General features: G+C 47.6%; 1 protein-coding gene across 2 annotated transcripts in view; it reads right to left on the bottom strand.

The window, feature by feature from the left end:
* Window positions 1-2,047: 2,047 nt before the first annotated feature.
* The window catches only part of LOC122548787 (nucleolar transcription factor 1), an 87,081-nt gene continuing 67,200 nt past the window's right edge, over window positions 2,048-21,928 (bottom strand). For both annotated transcript variants that reach the window (XM_087986780.1, XM_087986782.1), the window contains exons 15-21: window positions 20,913-21,023; window positions 15,549-15,637; window positions 14,811-15,000; window positions 10,485-10,532; window positions 9,526-9,594; window positions 4,871-5,011; window positions 2,048-4,099 (exon numbers count right to left, since the gene is read on the bottom strand). In XM_087986780.1, coding sequence (XP_087842906.1) covers window positions 3,953-4,099; window positions 4,871-5,011; window positions 9,526-9,594; window positions 10,485-10,532; window positions 14,811-15,000; window positions 15,549-15,637; window positions 20,913-21,023 — 795 coding nt within the window. In that variant the 3' untranslated portion in view covers window positions 2,048-3,952. The remainder of the gene's footprint in view (window positions 4,100-4,870; window positions 5,012-9,525; window positions 9,595-10,484; window positions 10,533-14,810; window positions 15,001-15,548; window positions 15,638-20,912; window positions 21,024-21,928) is intronic.

Genomic DNA, 21,928 nt, shown 5'->3' with positions numbered 1-21,928 from the left:
AATAGAAAGATTCAAGTGTACTATAAAGCTAAAGTTAACGGTGAGTACCCTACACCCCCCACCCATACCAACACCTAGATACATTTGTAAAGATAATACCACATATAAGCATATAAAACTATAAAGTTACAGTCTCAGCAGGTAATAACTAAGTATAATAACACAAAAAAAGGGAAAAAACCCGCTCTAAAAGAAAGAAATAGGGTAGGACAAAGCAAACGCCACCCCCGCCCCACCCTGACCTGAATCAACTAATCAGCCTATTAAAAAAAAGGAAATCAAATAGTGGAGAACAAATAAGACCCCTCCCTACACCCCGGAGATGATATTGAACAATAAAGGAAATAAGGGGAAAAAAAGGGTAAACTGGGGGAGGGGGGGGGGGCGCAGAACAGCATCATTAACCACATGGTTTAATTCTTACACTCTATTTAAGAAAGTCCAAAAATTCCTTGGCCTTCTCCGGGCGATCCGAAGTTATAGACGGATCCTTTGTGGTTAAAATGCAGCATCACTGGGTAGCGCAAGGAGTACTGAATGTTTAAGTCCCTTTGACGCTTCTTCATTTCATCAAATGCCCTCTTCTTGCGGACCAAAGCTGGGGAAAAATCCTGGAACAGCATAATCCTAGATCCCCTATATGTCATGGCCTGGAGATCCTTCCCAAGGATTCTGGAGGCTTCCAGGAGCATTTGGTTCTCTCTGTAACACTGAAGCTGGAACAGGACCGGGTGGGGGCGCTGGTCCGATCCGGGCCTGCGTATTGCAACCCGCTGGGCCCATTCTACCCGCACCTGGCCTGATCCAGCCTCCAGCTTCAACATCTGAGGGAGCCACTGCTCCAAAAACACTGCAAGCTGGCCTTCCTCTTCCTGTTCGGGAAAGCCCAGCAAACGAATATTTTTTCGATGATCCCGATTCTCAAGGTTGTGGCCTTTAGCTCTGCCCCTCCGACACGATGTTAGATTATTTCAATATCTCGGTCGTGCTTTTGCAGCGCGACCGAGAGCGATTCCCACCTGCTTCTGGACTCCTCTATGAAGACATCGATCTTCTCTTCGAGCTTGGAAATCACTGCAACAAGGTTTGCCACCGTAGGTAAGTCCCCCCGGGTGGCTGTGGATGCCTCTGCTGCAGCTAGGGAGGGGTTCCTGCTTGCTGCGAGCATTCTTTCCCTTAAGTCATTTTAACAAAGCACCAAACTACTCAAGTTTGATTCAAAATGACTAACTGTATTGAATAAAAGTTATTTTGAATGGTTTGGCAGGTGTGGTGGGGGCGGGCAGCCCACTTTGCCCGAGTCTTGGGCAGAGCACTACAGACTCAGACTTGCTGAGTCGCTGCCATCTTGGATCTCCCTCTTAGGGACATTTAAGCAACTGCTGGATAAGCACATGGATGGCAGTAAATTGAGGGGTGTGTAGGTTAGGTTGATCTTAGATTAAGATAAATGCTTGGCACAACATCGTGGGCCGAAGGGCCTATGTACTGTGCTGTGCTGTTCTAGGTCCAATTCCTTCCATAAAGGATTTTAGTGAACCAGATAGTTTTTGATTGTCAGAAAAACCTATTTCATGGTCATCATTAAACTCTTAATTCTAAATTTTTTTTATTTGAATTCAAATTCCACCCTCTGCCATTTGAACCCAGGTCCCCAGAATATGATCATGATCTCTGGATTAATCATCCAGCGATAGGCCATCGGATCCCCCAGATCGATGTCTCTCCTTTTCCACAGTTACCCTAAATATTGATGCAATGTACAGGTTCCACAAGCAATCATTCTCATTCTGATCCAGCTGCAATGGGCATCATCTCTCACTGGGACCTCCTTCCAACTTCCAGTCCTGGTTTCTACAATTACTGGGCACAGGGACCCTTGGAGATGCTTTATCTCCTCATGAATTATGAGAATCAAGCTTTGCTCAAGGTGCTACGTCAAGTCACCATAATTCTCAGTTTGATTAATGATGCTTTGCCATCCCTTTATTAACCATAAAAACTAGGAGTAGAAACATCTATCGAAAATAGAAGCAGGCACAAGGTGAATATTTAGAGTTGATGTTTATTATGAAGTTCATTACTGCTTTCAGTAAGAACAGAATCTCTGCAGGACTCAAGTTGTCTTCATAAAAGCAATGGAATTTTCTAAACACTGAACTCCACCATGAGTTTAAAAATGTCTTACAAAGGACGGAATTGGACATATTTGTCTCTTTCACAGCACATACAAGGTGAGCTCTGCTTGAACACTACAAATATTTCCCATAGATTCTCCCAATACCTTTTCCCACAGCCTTAGGATTCAGGTACATTTATAAAACTGCCAAAAAAAATCTTCTAAACTATCAAATACAATACTCTATCACAGAAATCCCAAGCTGTCAACCCATGATATTCTGCAGTGTCCCAGGTTGGGATCTAGATAAAGAACAGTTTAGTTCTTTACATTAAAAAAGTGTTGTTTTTCTTTGTTCTTTCCAGAGATGTGGGCATCCTTGGCAAGACTAGCATTAATTGCCCATCCCTAAATGCCCTTCAACTGAGTGTCTAGCTTGGCCATTTCAGAGGGCAGCTAAGACTCAACCACACTACTGTGGGTCTGGAGTCACATGTAGGCCAGACTGGGTAAGGATGGCAGATTTCCTTCCGTAAAGTGGTTTTTTTACATCAATTGGTGGTAGTTTCATGGTCATAAGTGAAACTACCTTTCAATTCCACATTTATTAATTGAATTTAAATTCCACCAGCTGCTCTGCCCATGTTCCCAGAGCATTAGTGTGGTGTTCTGGATGTTTCATCCAGTGACATTACCACATTAGCACTCTCCCATAAGCAACTGAACACAATTCAGTCATTAAATATTCAATAATGCACATCGCTCACTAGCACCCTCAGAATAACCAAATTGAGGTTAGGTTTAATGCTGATGTTCTCTCGTACTGATAGACCCATCTATCCCCTGAAACAGGATATTAGTGATGGGCCTGATAAGCAATGTTTACTCAGGAGCTTCTGGACCCCTACTTTCACCCATTTACTACTGACTAATTCAAAGAAAGTATTCACTCCCTCCACCGCCGATGCTCAGGAGCAGCAGTGTGTACTATCTACCAATGCATTACAGAAACTCACCAACGATCCATAGACAACAGCTTCCAAACCCACAACCACTTCCATCCAGAGGGCAAAGGCACACCACTGCCTGCAAGTTCCCTTCCAATCCACTCACCAGCCTGACTTGGAAGTATATTGTTGTTCCTTCATTGTCACTGGGTCAAATTCCTGAAATTCCCTCCATAGGTTTACCACAGCATGTGGACTGCAGCGGTTCAAAAAGCCTTAAACATGGAGGGCTCATGTCTGAGACAACAGGCAACGACCATTTGAGAAACAGAAGGTGGAACCAGGGAAAGCAGTTAAATCTGACTGAGATTTTGCTGTTCTCATGGGCTTTCTGCCAGTTTTCAGCCACAGTCTCTGAGGAGCTGTGACTGGTTTCAAGATGGTCCAGTAACCAAGGAATGGCACAAACAGCAGAGACGGAAATCCAGAAAATTCAGTGACTGATGGAAGATTAAAACAAACCAATTAAAATTATATCACTTTGACTGTTCACTTTCTACTTCTAAGTATAAAATGCTGCGTGGCTGATCACATCAACAAACAAGTTTATTTACAGCAGATCAAGAGAGTTGGTGCTGGAGCAGACAATCTGATCTGGAGAGACTGCATGGATACGGTAGTGGATCATGGAGAGTACTCTCTGACTGTGAGAGAACACTGGTGCAGTCTATGTGGCAGTGAGTACAGGACAGCAGCCTGCCCAAACACTGTCAGTCATTCAGCTCCCACCATAATGTTAAAGTAACTGTACTCCAGAGTAAGGAGTTCTCTTAATCCTTCCAGTGACACTCCACAATCACTGGCCTTGGGAGATAGGGGAGGGGGTTCAGTCAGAATCAGAGTCAGAATCAGAATCATTTTGTGAGGAGGAGGAGGAGGATGAGGAGGAGCTGGCATTTGCTTGGTTTCCATCATCGTCGTCGTCATCATCATCGTCGTCATCATCATCATCGTCATCATCATCATCGTCATTCTAAAGTTAAAGACAAAATCAAAGCTTAAAACAATTACTACTTCTCCCCCAAACCTTTCCAATTGAACTGTCTCATCCCCTTCCTCAAAGCTGCTCATGCTCTCACTCCCTCCTGTTCCCACCTTCTGACTCTCTGTTTTTCTCCCATCTTCGCTCTGTCACACACCTCCCTCCACCCTGATGTTTTATCCCACCATGTGGTTCCAGGTTGACCTCTTCCTCCTCTCCCAGGACTTGCAGTGAACTCAAACCCTCACGTCTAGCTCCTGTAGGAGTAGTGCTACATGAGGAAAACCCAGGCAACATTACTCAGGATACAATGATTGAGAGACATCTAGGCATCTCTGGATCCATTCAAATCATCTTCTATCATCTTGAGAACTGCATGGAAACATCAACACAACTAAGTTCCTTTTCATGGAAACATTTCTTAAGAAATAAAAGAAACATTAAGAAATGTTTCTTAGTGTTGCTGGGTCAAAATCCTGGAACTTTCTTCCAAAGGGCCTACCTACAACTCATGGTCTATAATGGTCTTAAAGGCAGCAGCTCACCACTATCATCTCAAGGGGCAATTAGGGATGCGCAGTGTTATGGCTTGTGTATGAATTGAGTGTGGACAGAAGTGGAATAGCAGACAGCATGATTCCACCGGTACCCAGTCAAATAGCCAGCCTGGGTCACAAGAAAAGCAGCCCCATATCAGCTGGTGGAACTTGTGGGTCACTGCAGCAAGATATTGTGTCAGATTAGCAATTTTAGTTAACTCACCTCTCCATCCTCACCCTCATCAGTGTTTGCTTCGCTATCAGATGAGGCTGAGGAGCCATCACCATCATCATCAGAATCAGATGAATCACTTCTCTCAGGATCTTCCTCATCATCATCTTCACCATCCTCTTCAGATGATTCCTAAAGACAGTAAGATAACAGATTCAGAGTAGCGACACAGTCCATTCAAAATTAGACAAGACAGTGTGGTGAGACTGCATGTAAAAGCAGGTGAGAGAGTTTGAAAAGGTGGTGAAGAGCATGAAGACGGGCAAGAGAGTACGAAGGTATGGAGAAATTGCACAAAAGTGGATTAAAGAGAACACAAAAACATGAGACAGCATAAAGGTGTGCGAGTGTAAATGAGTGCATTAGAGGGGAAACATGAACCAGACAGACAGACAGCATGAAAGAGACACAGACAAAACAAGCATGAGAAAGAAATAGATATAGTGAGACACTGTGCAAGCATGAAAATTAGAAAGCACAACATATGGAGTGGGATGGAGCCAGAAGAGAAAGAAAATACATGAAGAGGATGAGCGTGCGAGAGAAGGAGGGAGAGAGAGAGAAAACGAAAGATTGAGCAGATTAGGCCTATCCTCTTTAGTATTTAGAAAAATGACAGGATCTAATGGTGGTATTGAAGATGCTATAGGGGATTGACATTGGAGGTAGAAGGCAGGTTTCCTCATGTGGGGAAATCGAGAATGAGAAGTCATGGCTTTAGGACAAGGGGCCACAGATTTAGAGAGGAGAAGAAACGACAGATTTGTAATGAGTAATGGGTTGAAGGTACAGCAGGCAGCAAAGGAGTTGAAGCCCGAGCTGAGATCAGCCATGATCGTATTAAATAGTGGAACAGGATTAAAGAGCTTGAATTGTCAGATCCAGTTCTTAACTTGAAAGAGAGATGGGGAGTGTCAATGTTTCCTTCTAAGGCAACCTACCTATTGCAGGTATTGGTCTAATTAACCTTCTCTGAATAGCCTTTAACATCCATCCTTAAATAAGGAGGCCAGGTACACAATATGTAGTCTCACCCCTGTTCTGTATAATGTTATATTACAAATTCTATTCACTTTCCTGGTTACTTGCTGTAACTGCATACAAACCTTTATCGATTCATGCACCAGGCCACCAGGCTGTCTCTGAACCTCAGAGCTCTGCAATGCTCACCAGTTGATAATGTGACTCTCTTTTATTCTTCCTGACCCAAAATGGACATTTTTGATCTTTCCCACGTCATATTCCATTTGCCAAATCTTTCTCCACTCATTTAATCTATCCATATCCCTTTGCATGCTCATTTTGTAGTTTCTAAATATCTTTGTGTTCTTGGCAAATGTAGCTCCTATTCCTTCAGTCTCTTAATCCAAATCATTGACAGAAATTATAAAAACAATTAAGGCTCCTGCATTAATCACTGTGTCCCAACACTGGTTACACATTTTGTTAAGCAGAAAATGACTCATTTACATTAGCTGGCTACAGGAAATAGAGTCCATCTTCTATCGGTGGCTCAGTGGTTAGCACTGCTGCCTCACAGCGTCAGGGACCCAGGTTTGATTCCATCCTCCAGCAATTGTCTGTGTGGAGTTTGCACATTTTCCCTGTGTTTGCGTGGGTTTCCTCTGGGTGCAGGTTAGGTGAACTATCCACGCTAAATTGCCTATAGTGTTCAGGTGCATTAGTCAGGGGTAAATAGAGGATAATAAGGCAGGGGAATGGGTCGGGGGGGGTTACTGTTTGGAGGGTCAATGTGGACTTGTTGGGCCAAAGGGCCTGTTTTGTACACTGTAGGGATTCTATGTCAATATATACCCTTGGATCAAGAGCTTTTATTTTGCACAATGACTTTTGATGTAGCATCTTATCAAATACCTTTTAGACATCCAAGGACAGTCCTCAATTATGAGGGCATGAAAGCAGAGCAGATTGGCAAGTGGTAAACATTTATGGGAATACCTCAGATTTCATTTCAACAAGGAAAAAGGTTCCAAGGGAACAACCCATCATCCACACTTAATTAGAAATTTAAAGATAGTATCAAAGTTAAATAAAAGGTTTACATTAGTGTAAAGATGGGTGACAGATCAGAAGATTAGACAGAATATGAAAAACAGAAAAGAATGAGCAAAAATTACTAATGAGGAAAAATTTAGAACATCAAAGAAAGCTGATTAAAAATATAAAACAATTGCTAATAGTGTTTACAGATATTTTAAAAAACTTAAAAAGAATGATGGTCCTATAGAAAGTGAGACCGGAGAATTACTCCTGGAAGTTCCTGTGAATACAGGTGAACCGAACAGGTATTTTGCACCAGTCTTCACTCTAGAGGATACAAGCTCCATCTCAGAAACAGCTGTTAGCCAGCAAATGGGAGGGAGGGAAGAGCTTCAGAAAATAACAAAGTACAAATAAAATGGTGCTGAGTAAATTAATGAAGCTGTAGGTTAATGGCTGGCCAGGTCATAATAGGTATCACCTCAAAAGGACTGGTGATAGTTGACGTAAAGGCAAAATACTGTGGATGCTGGAAATCTGGAACAAATACAGAAAATGCTGGAGAAGCTCAGCAGGGTTGGTTGTATCTATGGAGACAGAAACACAAACACAAAATGTTTCAGGTATGACTTCTTTAGATGCTGCCAGATCAGCTGAGTTTCTCCAGCATGCTGTAATTGTTTCACAGACCTGTTCTGTTGATTTTCATTTTTCAAAATTCCCTAGATTTGGGAAGGGTTCACTAAATTGGAAATAATGAATGCAACTCTTTTATTTAAGAGGAGTAGGGGGGGAAGACACAATGTAGGAAACTACAGGCCAGTTAGCTTAATATTGGTCATAGGTAAAATGTTAAAGACCATTATTTAATTACACGAATTAATACTATTAAAGACATTATAACAGGACAGTTAAAATTCCAAGGAGAAAGTGAGGGCTGCAGATGCTGGAGATCAGAGCTGAAAATGTGTTGCTGGAAAAGCGCAGCAGGTCAGGCAGCATCCAAGGAGCAGGAGAATCGACGTTTCGGGCATGAGCCCTTCTTCAGGAATGAGGAGAGTGTGCCAAGCAGGCTAAGATAAAAGGTAGGAAGGAGCGTTGGAAATGCGATAGGTGGAAGGAGGTTAAGGTGAGGGTGATAGGCCGGAGTGGGGGGGGGGGGGGGGGGGCGGAGAGGTCAGGAAGAAGATTGCAGGTTAGGAAGGTGGTGCTGAGTTCGAGGGTTGGGACTGAGATAAGGTGGGGGGAGGGAAGAGCGCCTCATCTTCCGCCTAGGAACCCTCCAACCACAAGGGATGAACTCAGATTTCTCCAGTTTCCTCATTTCCCCTCCCCCCACCTTGTCTCAGTCCCAACCCTCGAACTCAGCACCACCTTCCTAACCTGCAATCTTCTTCCTGACCTCTCTGCCCCCACCCCCACTCCGGCCTATCACCCTCACCTTAACCTCCTTCCACCTATCGCATTTCCAACGCCCCTCCCCCAAGTCCCTCCTTTTATCTTAGCCTGCTTGGCACATTCTCCAGTAGAAATTTCAAGGCATGAAAAGCAAAGTCACAATGGGTTTGTGAAACAGAAATCATGTTTAGCTAATTTCTTGAAGCTCTTTGAGGACGTAATGTTCTGTGGAGAGAGGGGAACTAATGGATACATTTTGGCAGAAAGAATAAAAAAGAATATTTTCAAAATGGTAAGAGGTTGCAAAACTCTTGAGTTGCAGGAAGATTTGGGTGTTCCAGTGCATGAGTCACAGGACGTTAGTCTGGAGGTACAGCAGATATTCAGGAAACCTCAAAGCAGGTTAGGATTTACTGTCAGGGTAAGCAAATGTAAGAGTTGGGAGGTTATACTTCAGGTGTACAGAGCACTGGTGAGAATGCATCTGGAGCAGCTCAGAGGGGGATTATCAGATTAATACCGGGAATGAGCGGATTGCCTTATGAGGTAAGGCCAGTACCCTCTGGAGTTTAGAAGAATCAGAGCTAACTTAATAGAAACATTTAAGATCTTGAGGGGAAGTGACTGAGTGGACGTAGATTGGATTTTCCTTTTTTGGGAGAATCTCGATCTTCGGGTCATTGTTTAAAAGTAACAGGTCGCCCATTTAAAACAGAGATGAGGGAACTTTTTCTCTCTCTGAGGGATGATAAAGTTTGGAATTTCGCTCCTCAAAAGGTAGTGATTGCAGAATTATTAAATATTTTTCAGACTGCGGTAGATAGATTCTTGATTATCATGGAGATGAATGATTATTAGGGATATGCAGGAATAAATCGAAACAGAATCCCAGTTTGGCTAGGATCTTACCGAGTATCACAGCAGGCTCGAAGGGCCGAATGGCCTACTCTTGTTCCTTGTTCCCTGACCAGGGCCCAATTCAGAAGACCTCGACCCAAAGATTGAAACCACCTCCTCGCTTCAAATGTCCTTTACCTCTCTCTGACATGTTAGTGTCTGCAGCTCCACTTCCAACACAAACTCAAGCTGATCAAATTGCAATAACGTCTTTACCCTGGATCCCACTGGCAACCATTCGGAAATTGCAACCCATCACCCACCCTGCCATCTTTACTGAAGGAGAAACAAAGGGAACGAGAGCAAGAGACAGAGGGAGTGAGAGAGTGAATGGAAGGAAGGTGACTCACCGATGTGAGGTGTGACGTCATCCTTGTTTTGGCAGCAGGGCCCCCTGGCTTACCCTGGCCTTTTCGTTTCTGGAAACAAAAGAAAGTAAGGTGTTGTGTCGAAGGAATGCCACTTCTGGGTGGTGAAAGGAATGTGCAGGCACGGAAACTGCATCCTGACTGGACAATGGATTGAGTGAGCCATGGGTTCAGTGAAATGGCCACTGCCATGTGCCAATTGGGAGGCAAGTCTTCAGTACTGCTCATCTTATGCAGCACACAAGCCTCTCCAACACACCAAGGTGGTGATCCATGGAGGGCACACTGCAGCTTTATACCTTCCACAGGAAGCTCTGAAATGGCCTCTACTTTACAAGGGTTCAGTAGGTGGCCTTTCATCTCCTTAAGCCAATTACACTGGTCTAGGAGGTGACCATTCAGCCCCGATAAATACTTTAACATTAAAAATGCTCCACACACTGTTACAAAATGCCAGTTAATTTGAATAATGCAGCATAGTTTTGTGTTAGACATGTTCACAGGCCTGGCCAGTTCGCACAGGGATCAGAAAAGTGCATTGTTGTTCCAAAACTGGAGTCAGAGTAGAAATTCATCAAATATCCTTACACAGCACGTTCTAAACTAATGTCCACTTCCATCTAGAAGGACAAGGGTAGCAGACATCCCTGCAAGATCCCCTCCAAGCCACTCACAATCTGACAACCCCTGACTTGGAAATATATTGGCATTCCTTCAGTGTAATTGGATTAAAATCCAGGAATTCCTTCCCGAAGGGCATTGTGAGTCAATCCTCAGCACATGGATTGTAGTGGTTCAAGAAGGCAGCTCACCATCACCTTCTCAAGTGGAAACTAGCGATGGGCAATAAATTTTGGACCTAGTCAGTGATGCCCACATCTCATCAGTAAATGATTAAACAAAAAGAGCTTTTTCTGTTGCTATCACTCTGAAATACTTACTGCCGTTGTATATTCCTCATACACACACCGTTCTTCAGGAGATAAGGACTGAAATATATGAAAAAGACATAAATTCTAACAATTAACACGTTGTCCTAAAGATTGGTCACCATATAATGCTGGGTTACTGTACCGGTAGAACAAGTCTATCACTGTATAACATTAAGGTACAATATCAGTGGGGACAGGTCTGTCATGTATAACACTGGGCTACAATGGGGAAAGACGTGTTTCTGTTTATCACTGGAGCACAGCACTGTTGGGTTAGGTCTGTCAGTATATAACACTGGGGTACAGTACAGGTGGGGACAAGTCTGTCACTGTATAACACTGGGTTACTGTACTCGTGGTCTATCACCGTATAACACTGAGGTACTATACCAGTGGGGACAGGTCTGTCACTGAATAACACTGGGGTACAGTACTAATGGGGACAGGTCTGTCACTGTACAACATTGGGGTACAATACTGGTGGGGACAGGTATACCATTGTATAACACTGGGTACAGTACTGGTAGGGACAGGTTTGTCGCTATATACCACTGGGGTACAGTACTGATGGGAACAGGTCTGTCACTGTGTAACACTGGGGTACACTGCTGGTGGGGACAGGTTTGTCACTGCATAACACTGGGTTACAGTGGGGGAAAATCTGTCACTGTTTGTCACTGGAGCACAGCACTGTTGGGACAGGTCTGTCACTGTGTAACACTGGGGTACATTGCTGATGGGGACAGTCTCTCACTGTATAACACTGGCGTACAATGCAAGTGGGGACACGTCTGTCACTGTAGAACACTGGGGTACAGTACTGGTGGGGACAGGCCTGTCACTGTATAACACTGGGGTACAGTACTGGTGGGGACAGGTCTATCACTGTGTAACACTGGTGTACAGTACAGATGGGTACAGGCCTGTCACTGTATGACACTGATGCACGTTGCAAGCGGGGACAGGTCTGTCACTGTATAACACTGGGGGACAGTACTGGTGGGGACAGGTCTGTCATTGTTAACACTGGGAGACAGGCTTGTCACTGTATAACACTGGGGCACTGTACTGGTGGGGACAAATCTATCAATGTATAACACTGGGGTACGGTTACTGGTGGGGACAGGTCTGTCACTGTATAACACTGGGGTACAATGCTGGTGGGGACAGGTCTGTTACTGTATAACACTAGGGTACAGTACAGGTGGGGACAGGTCTGTCACTGTATAACACTAGGGTACAGTACCAATGGGGACAGACCTATCTCTGCATAACGCTGGGGTACAGTACTGGTGGGAACAGGTCTGTCAGTGTATAACACTGGGGCACAGTACTAGTGGGGACAGGTCTGTCACTGTATAACACTGGGGTAAAGTACCAATGGGGACAGATCTGTCATTGTATAACACTGGGGTACAGTACTGGTGGGGACAGATCTATCAATCTATCTCTGTTTATCACAGGGGCACAGCACTGTTGGGTTCGGTCTGTCAGTATATAACACAGGGGTACAGTACTGGTGTAGACGGTCTGTCACTGTATAACACTGGGGTACAGTACTGGTGAGGACAGGTTTGTCACTGTATATCACTGGGGTACAATACTGGTGGGGACAGGTCTGTCACTGTATATTACTGGGTACAGTGTGGAAAGATCTGTCTCTATTTATCACTGCAGCACAGCACTGCTGGGGACAGATTTATCACTGTACACTGCGGTAAAGTACCAATGGGGGCTGATCTGTCATTGTATAACACTGGGGTACAGTACTGGTGGGGAAAGGCCTGTCACTGTATAATCTGTCTCTATTTATCACTGGAGCACAGCACTGTTGGGGATAGGTCTGTCAGTGTATAACACGGGTATAGTACAGGTGGGGACAGGTCTGTCACTGTATATTACTGGGTACAGTGGGGAAAAATCTGTCTCTATTTATCACTGGAGCACAGCACTGTTGGGGATAGGTCTGTCAGTGTATAACACGGGTATAGTACAGGTGGGGACAGGTCTGTCACTGTATAACACTGGGATACCGTACTAGTGGGGACAGGTCTTTCTCTGTATAACACTGGGGTACAGTACTGGTGGGGACAGATCTATCAATGAATAACACTGGGGTGCAGTTACTGGTGGGACAGCTCCGTCACCGTGTAACACTGGGGTACAGTACTGGTGGGGGCAGGTTTGTCACTGTATACCACTGGGGTAAAGTACCAACGGGAACAGATCTATCTCTGTGTAACAATGGGGTACAGTATTGCTGGTGACAAGTCAGTCACTGTCTAACACTGGGGTACCGTACTGGTGGGGACAGGTCAGTCTGTGTATAACACTGCGGTACAGTGCTGGTGGGGTCAAGTCTTTCACAGTATAACACTGGGGTACAGTACTGGAGGGTACAGGTCTGTCACTGTATAACAGTGGGGTACAGTACTGGTGGGGACAGGTCTGTCACTATAACACTGGGGTACAGTACTGGTGGAGACAGGTCTGTCACTGTATTACACAGGGGTACAGTACTGGTGGGGACAGGTCTGTCACTGTCTAACACTGGGGTACAGTACTGGTGGGGACAAGTTTGTCTGTGCATAATATTGGGGTACAGTACAGGTGGGGACAGGTCTGTCACTGTATAACACTGGGTTGCTGTACTTGTGGGGACAGGTCTGTCACTGTATAACACTGGGCTACAGTACTGGTGGGGACACATCTGTCACTGTATAACACTGGTGGAGACAGGTCTGTCTGTGTATAATATTGGGGTACTGTGGGGAAAAAGTCTGTCTCCGTTTATCACTTGGGCACAGCACTGTTGGGTTAGGTCTGTCAGTATATAACATGGGGGAACAGTACTGGTGGGGAAAGGTATGCCATTGTATAACAGTGGGGTACAGTACTGTTGGGGACAGTTCTGTCACTGTATAACACGAGGGTACAGTACTGGCGGGACAGGTCTGTCACTGTATAACACTGGGGTACGGTACAGGTAGGGACAAGTCTGTCACTGTATAACAATGGGTTACTGTACTGGTGGGAACAGGTCTGTCACTATAACACAAGGGTACAGTTACTGGCGGGGACAGGTCTGTCACTGTCTAACACTGGGGTACAGTAGTGGTGGGGACAGGTATGCCACTGTATAACACTGGGGTACAGTTACTGGTGGGGACGGTCTGTCACTGTATAACACTGGGGTATACAGTACTGCTGGGGACAGATTTATCACTATACACTGCGGTAAAGTAGCAATGGGGACTGATCTGTCATTGTATAACACTGGGGTACAGTACTGGTGGGAAAGGCCTGTCACTATATAACACTGGGGTAGAGTACTCGTGTGGACAGGTGCGTCGCTGTATAACACTGGGGTACAGTACTGGTGGGACAGGTCTGTCGCTGTGTAACACTGGGGTATAGTACTGGTGGGGACAAGTCTGTCACTGTATAACACTGGGGTTCAGCACTGGTGGGGACAGGTCTGTCACTGTATAACACTGCAGTACAGTACTGGTGGGGACAGGTCTGTCACTGTCTAATACTGGGGTACAGTACTAGTGGGGGTCAGGTCTGTCACTGTATAACACTGGGGTACAGTACTGGTGGGGACAGGTCTGTCACTATAACACAGGGGTACAGTTACTGGCAGGGACAGGTCTATCACTTAAACACTGGGGTACAGTACTGGTGGGGACAGGCCTGTCACTGTATAACAGTGGGGTACAGTACAGGTGGGGACAAGTCTGTCACTGTATAACACTGGGGTTCAGCACTGGTGGGGACAGGTCTGTCACTGTATAACACTGCAGTACAGTACTGGTGGGGACAGGTCTGTCACTGTCTAATACTGGGGTACAGTACTAGTGGGGGTCAGGTCTGTCACTGTATAACACTGGGGTACAGTACTGGTGGGGACAGGTCTGTCACTATAACACAGGGGTACAGTTACTGGCAGGGACAGGTCTGTCACTTAAACACTGGGGTACAGTACTGGTGGGGACAGGCCTGTCACTGTATAACAGTGGGGTACAGTACAGGTGGGGACAAGTCTGTCACTGCATAACACTGGGTTACTGTACTGGTGGGGACAGGTCTGTCACTGTATAACACTGGTGTACAGAACAGGTGGGGACAGGTCTGTCACTGTATAACACTGGGTCACTATACTGGTGGGGACAGGTCTGTCACTGTATAACACTGGGGTACAGTACAGGTGCGGGCAGGTCTGTCACTGTATAACACTGGGGTACAGTACTGGTGGGGACAGGTCTATCACTGTGTAACACTGGGGTACAGTACAGGTGGGGACAGGTCTGTGAACGCAGTGCAGTCACTCACTTTGAGCCACGTTTCAAGCTCCACTCTGTACTCCTGCTGTTGCTCCTCTACCAGTTTTTTGTAGCCATCCTTCTGGGCCTGGCTCTGCTTCTGCCACCTCTTCCCAATCTCCACCATCCTTTCCTTTAGCCCGAAGTGGTTGAGCTCCCCACTAGTCAGCAACTCCTGGGAGAACATCTGGTAGCCACTCCTGCAGATGATAGGACAGGTCAGGCCATGGTTGGACAAGGCAGATACAGTGTGTATCCAGGGCTCTGGGTGTGGGGTAGCGGGTACCCAATGCCCTGGGTGTGGCGTAGCGGGTACACAGGGCCCTGGGTATGGGACAGGGAGTACACAGGGCCTGGGTGGGGGACAGCGTGTATCCAGGGCCCTGGGTGGGGGGGGAGTGGATATCCAGGGCCCTGGGTGTGGGACAGGGAGTATCCAGGGCCCTGGGTGTGGGACAGGGAGTATACAAGGTCCTGGGTGTGGGACAGGGAGTATGGAGGGCCCTGGGTGTGGGACAGGGAGTATACAAGGCCCTGGGTGTGGGACAGGGAGTATGGAGGGCCCTGGGTGTGGGACAGGAAGTATGGAGGGCCCTGGGTGTGGGACAGGGAGTATGGAGGGGCCTGGGTGTGGGACAGGGTGTATCCAGGGCCTGTCAGGGGTCTGGGGTTGTGCGTGTTGGGGTTGGGAGGTGTGGATAAGGATCGGGAATGGACAGTGGTAGCTGGGGGAAGAATGGTCACTTACATTGGTGGTTTCTTTGGCTCGCCAACAAACTTCGGCTTCTTGGAGTTCTGTGCTGAGGTCCGGGCCCAGCGACCCTCTAACAGCTCTCTCTACAATAAAACAGGAGCACTGTTACAACAAGACTCACTGCCAATCAGCTGCTGCCTGTTGTGGTTATGGGCACTGGCCAGTTATGGCCTCAGTGGGAAGTAAATTATTTGCTTCTGATAGGTGCAGTTTTTCCCTTGATTGTTGGTGATATGTCACAGTATGCGAAGATCGTGTGCCACACAGTCATAGAGATGTACAGCACGGAAACAGACCATTCGGTCCACTCGTCCATGCTGACCAGATATCCTAAATTAATCTAGTCCCACTTGCCAGCATGAGCCCATATCCCTGTAAACCCTTCCTATTCATATACCATCCAGATACCTTTTAAATGTTGTAATTGTACCAGCCTCCACCACTTCCTCTGGCAGCTCATTCCATACACCCTCTGCGTGAAAAAGTTGCCCCGTAGGTCTCTCTTATATCTTTCCCTTCTCACCCTAAACCTATGCCCTCTAGTTCGCCCACCTCAGGGAAAAGACCTTGTCTATTTATCCTATCCATGCCCCTCATGATTTTATAAATCTTTATGAGGTCACCCTTCAGCCTCCGATGCTCCAGGGAAAACAGCCCTAGCCTATTCAGCCTCTCGCTATAGCTCAAATCCTCCAACCCTGGCAATATCCTTGTAAATCTTTTCTGAACCCTTTCAAGTTTCACAACATCCTTCCTACAGCAGGGAGACTAGAACTGCACACAATATTCTAAAAGTGGCCTAATCAATGTCCCGAACTACCGCAACCTGACCTGTCAAGTGCTATACTCAATGCACTGACTAACAAAGGCAAGCGTGCCAATGCCTTTTCCTTAGCCTATCTACCTGCAACTCCATCTTCAAGGAGCTATGAACCTGCACTCCAAAGTCTCTTTGTTCAGCAACACTGGTTGCTGTTCAGCAACAGGTCCTCACCCTGAACAACTTTTCTTTCCAATCCTCCCACTTTCTCCAAACAAAAGGAGTAGCCATGGGCACCCGCATGGGCCCCAGCTATGCCTGCCTCTTCGTAGGGTATGTGGAACAATCCATCTTCCGCAACTACACTGGCCCCACCCCCCATCTTTTTCTTCGCTACATTGATGACTGTATCGGCGCTACCTCGTGCTCCCACGAGGAGGTTGAACAGTTCATCCACTACACCAACACCTTCCACCCCGACCTCAAATTCACCTGGACAGTCTCGGACTCCTCCCTCCCCTTCCTAGACCTTTCTGTTTCTATCTCAGGCGACCGAATCAACACGGACATCTACTACAAACCTACCGACTCCCACAGCTACCTGGACTACACCTCCTCCCATCCTGCCCCCTGTAAAAACGCCATCCCATTCTCCCAATTCCTTCGTCTCCGCCACATCTGCTCCCAGGAGGACCAGTTCAAAATACGTACAACACAGATGGCCTCCTTCTTCAAGGACCGCAATTTCCCCCCCGACGTGGTCGACGGTGCCCTCCACCGCATCTCCTCCACTTCCCGCTCCTCCGCCCTTGAGCCCCGCCCCTCCAACCGCCACCAGGACAGAACCCCACTGGTCCTCACCTACCACCCCACCAATCTCCATGTACAGCGCATCATCCGCCGTCACTTCCGCCACCTCCAAACAGACCCCAGCACCAAGGATATATTTCCCTCCCCTCCCCTATCAGCTTTCCGTAGAGACCACTCCCTCCGCGACTCCCTTGTCAGATCCACACCCCCCACCGACCCAACCACCACTCCCGGCACCTTCCCTTGCAACCGCAGGAGGTGCAACACTTGCGCCCACACCTCCCCCCTCACTTCTCTCCAAGGCCCCAAGGGAAACTTCCATATCCGCCACAGATTCACCTGCACCTCCACCCACATCATCTACTGCATCCGCTGCAGCCGGTGTGGCCTCCTCTATATTGGGGAGACAGGCCGCCTACTTGCGGAGCGATTCAGAGAGCACCTCTGGGCCACCCGGACGAACCAACCCAACCAACCTGTGGCACAGCATTTCAACTCCCCCTCCCACTCCACCGAGGATATGCGGTTAATTGGACTCATCCACCGCCAAACCACAACAACCCGACGGTCGGAGGAGGAGCGTCTTATCTTCCGACTGGGAACCCTCCAACCGCAGGGGATGAACTTGGACTTCACCAGTTTCTTCATCCCCCCTCCCCCCACCTTGTCTCAGCCGGATCCTTCCAGCCCGGCACCGCCTTCCTGACCTGCAGTCTTCTTCTTGACCTCTCCGCCTCCACCCTACTCCGACCTATCACCCTCACCTTGACCTCTTTCCACCTATCACATTTCCAACTCCCCTCCTCCAAGTCCCTCCTCCCTACCTTTTATCTTCTCCTGCTGAACACTCTCTGCTCATTCCTGAAGAAGGGCCTGTGCCCGAAACGTCGAATCTCCTGTTCCCTGGATGCTGCCTGACCTGCTGTGCTGTTCCAGCAATAAAGTTTCAACTTTGATCTCCAGCATCTGCAGACCTCACTTTCTCCCCGTTCAGCAACACTCCCTAGAAAGTGTATAATTCCTGCCCTGATTTGACTTGCAGCACTTTACATTTATCTGAATTAAACTCCATCTGCCACTCCTCAGCCCATTGGCCTATCTGATCAAGTTCCTGTTGTAATCTGAGGTAACCCTCTTTGCTGTCCACTACACCTCCAATTTTGGTGTCATCTGAAAACTTACTAACTATACCTCCCATGCTCACATCCAAATCATTTATATGAATGATGAAAGCAGTGGACCCAGCACCGATCCTTGTGGCACTCCACTGGTCACAGGCTTCCAGTCTGAAAAGCAACCCTCCAACACCATCCTGTCTTCTAGCTTTGAGCCAGTTCTGTATCCAAATGGCTAGTTCTCCCTGTATTCCATGAGATCTAACCTTGCTAACCAGTCTCCCATGGGGAACCTTGTCAAACACCTTACTCAAGTCCACATAGAGCACACCAACTATTCTCCCTCATCAATCCTCTTTGTTACTTCTTCAAAAAACTCAATCTAGTTTGTGAGACATGATTTCCCACGCACAAAGCCATGTTGACTATCCCTAATCAGTCCTTGCCTTTCCAAACATATGTATACCCTGTCCCTCAGGATTCCCTCCAACAACTTGCCCATCACCGAGGTCAGGCTCACTGGTCTATAGTTGCCTGGCTTGTCCTTACCACCCTTCTTAAGTAGTGGCACCACGTTAGCCAACCTCCAGTCTCCGGGCACCTCACCTGTGACTATCGATGATACAAATATCTCAGCAAGAGGCCCAGCAATCACTTCCCTAGCTTCCCACAGAGTTCTAGGGTACACCTGAACAGATCCTGGGAATTTATCCACCTTTATGTCTTTAGTGTGTAAGGGACTGCTGCAGTGTCGGAGGGTCAATGATGAATGAATGTCACACTGTTGGCGGGTCAGTGCTGAGGGAGTGCCGCACTGTCAGCGGGTCAGTGCTGAGGGAGCGCCGCACTGTCGGAGGGTCAGTGCTGAGGGAGCGCCGCACTGTCGGAGGGTCAGTGCTGAGGGAGCGCCGCACTGTCGGAGGGTCAGTGCTGAGGGAGCGCCGCACTGTCGGAGGGTCAGTGCTGAGGGAGCGCCGCACTGTCGGAGGGTCAGTGCTGAGGGAGCGCCGCACTGTCGGAGGGTCAGTGCTGAGGGAGCGCCGCACTGTCGGAGGGTCAGTGCTGAGTGAGCGCCGCACTGTCGGAGGGTCAGTGCTGAGGGAGCGCCGCACTGTCGGAGGGTCAGTGCTGAGGGAGTGGGCACTGTCGGAGGGTCAGTGCTGAGGGAGCGCCGCACTGTCGGAGGGTCAGTGCTGAGGGAGCGCCGCACTGTCGGAGGGTCAGTGCTGAGGGAGCGCCGCACTGTCGGAGGGTCAGTGCTGAGGGAGCGCCGCACTGTCGGAGGGTCAGTGCTGAGGGAGCGCCGCACTGTCGGAGGGTCAGTGCTGAAGGAGCGCCGCACTGTCGGAGGGTCAGTGCTGAGTGAGCGCCGCACTGTCGGAGGGTCAGTGCTGAGGGAGCGCCGCACTGTCGGAGGGTCAGTGCTGAGGGAGCGCCGCACTGTCGGAGGGTCAGTGCTGAGGGAGTGGGCACTGTCGGAGGGTCAGTGCTGAGGGAGCGCCGCACTGTCGGAGGGTCAGTGCTGAGGGAGTGCCGCACTGTCGGAGGGTCAGTGCTGAGGGAGCGCCGCACTGTCGGAGGGTCAGTGCTGAGGGAGCGCCGCACTGTCGGAGGGTCAGTGCTGAGGGAGCGCCGCACTGTCGGAGGGTCAGTGCTGAGGGAGCGCCGCACTGTCGGAGGGTCAGTGCTGAGGGAGCGCCGCACTGTCGGAGGGTCAGTGCTGAGGGAGCGCCGCACTGTCGGAGGGTCAGTGCTGAGTGAGTGTCATACTGTTGAAGGATCAGTGCCAAGGAAGTGCCGCACTGTCAGAGGGTCAATCCTGAGGAAGCGCCGTACTTTTGGAGGGTCAGTGCCGAGGGAGCATTGCAATTTAGAGGGTCAGTGCTGAAGGCACACTGCACATTTGAAGAGTTAGTACTGTCAGGCAGTTACTACTGAGGGACTGCCACACTGTTGGAGGGTCAGCACTGAGGGAGCACCAGTATCAGAGGACTGTAGTGCTGACTGTCAGAGAGTCAGTGCTGAGGGAGTGTTGCACTGTGTTGGGATATTGTGTTTCAGATATTTTATTTGATTTATCATTTTCATAGATATCTAAAGACGGTGAAAAACTTTGTTTGCGAGCAGTATCGGCAGATCATAGTAAGTAAGGACAGACAGAGCATAGGGTGCTTAGAGACGGTGAGGCAGAGAGGAGGTACACGAAGCAAGATCAACATTATCTGATGTTACAGAGTTCATTGATCAGTCTAATAACGGCAGGGAAGAAACTGTTCTTGATATTAAACTGAAGCCAGAGCACTATTTTGAATGGGAACAGGGAAATTAGTCCTCAGTGTTTTGACTGATGTCTACATCTGAACATCACAAAGTGCAGAATACCTGCTCATCGTCACATTGCTGTTTCATTCATAGGGTATTAGTGGAATACAGACATATATCCATGATACTGGCACAAAACTGAAGCTTTGACTGAGAAGTCACTGGGACTGGAGTTTGTGGCAGTTACTACATAAATGCAAGTTGGTCTTCTTGCTTGGACCTCCATGTGGTGAGGAATCTCCAGGGCAATCAGAGCCCAGGATCTACCCACCAAGAACACCTGAGGACCTTTGGGAGTGAAGGGAATGGAGCTAGTGGAAGAGGATAAGGAGGATATTGAGTCCAGCACACCTCATATCTCCTCTGGTCATCTGCAGCCTTCTTAATCCAAGGAATCTTCTCCTTCTTCTCCATTGCCTTCCAAGCAGCCTCCATTGCTGATTGAGCTTTTTTGCGGTCATTCTGTGAGCATGAGACACAATCAGTAAAAAGGATTAAAAGAGCAAGATTGAACTCTCAATACACTGCGAGTCTTTAGAATCCAGGAATGAGAGAGATGGAACTAGTGAGGGACAGGTGGCTCTCCAGGGAATTCCCACCGAGGTACCTATTTCTAAGGCATACAGGAGGGACACACATGTTGTGTACCTGCATGTGTCCATATGCATGTCTGTGACTGTATGTGTATCTGCATATAGGTACACCCTTGTGCTTGGGTGGCTTTTTAATCTTCACTCTCTCATGGGGCATGAATATCACTGGCAAAGTCACAGCATTTACTCCCTATCTCCAATTGCCCTCAAACTGAATGACTTACTGGGGCATTTCAGATAGCAATTAACTGTCCAATACATTTCTATGGGCCTGGAGCCACATGTAGACCAGACCAGGTAGAGACAGCAGATTTCCTTCCCTAAAAGACATCAATGAACCAGATTACAGAATCTCAGAACTGATATGGCTCAGGAGGCCATTCAACCCATCCTGCCTGCCCTGGCTCTCCAAATGAGCACTATAACTTTCTCCAATTCTCCTTGTAACTTTGTATATTGTTTCTATCTAAATATTCATCCAATCCCTCGACTAAACCTGCCTCCAGCAATGATTCCATTTTTCACAACTGACTTACTTCATTTCTATATCCTCTCATTCTTGATCATTTTACGAGCAGAAATAGTTTCTCTCCATTAATTCTATTCGGATCTCTCATAGTATTTAAAATGTCAATAAGATCTCCTCTTAGGGGAGAACAGACTCAGCTTCTTTTCAAGAAGCAGCAAGAGTGGGTGAGACTTCACTCTGGAAATACAGCCTTTACCAGAAAGGCAAGAGAATGCACAGGATGATAAGGAAGAGGCAAGGGCCTG

The sequence above is a fragment of the Chiloscyllium plagiosum genome, unplaced genomic scaffold (assembly GCF_037043375.1).
Source record: "Chiloscyllium plagiosum isolate Xiang-an unplaced genomic scaffold, Cpla_swu_hap1 HiC_scaffold_4, whole genome shotgun sequence".
Taxonomy (NCBI): Eukaryota; Metazoa; Chordata; class Chondrichthyes; order Orectolobiformes; family Hemiscylliidae; genus Chiloscyllium; species Chiloscyllium plagiosum.
The sequence above is the reverse complement of the archived record's forward strand: the minus strand, read 5'-3'. Positions and strand labels throughout refer to the sequence as shown.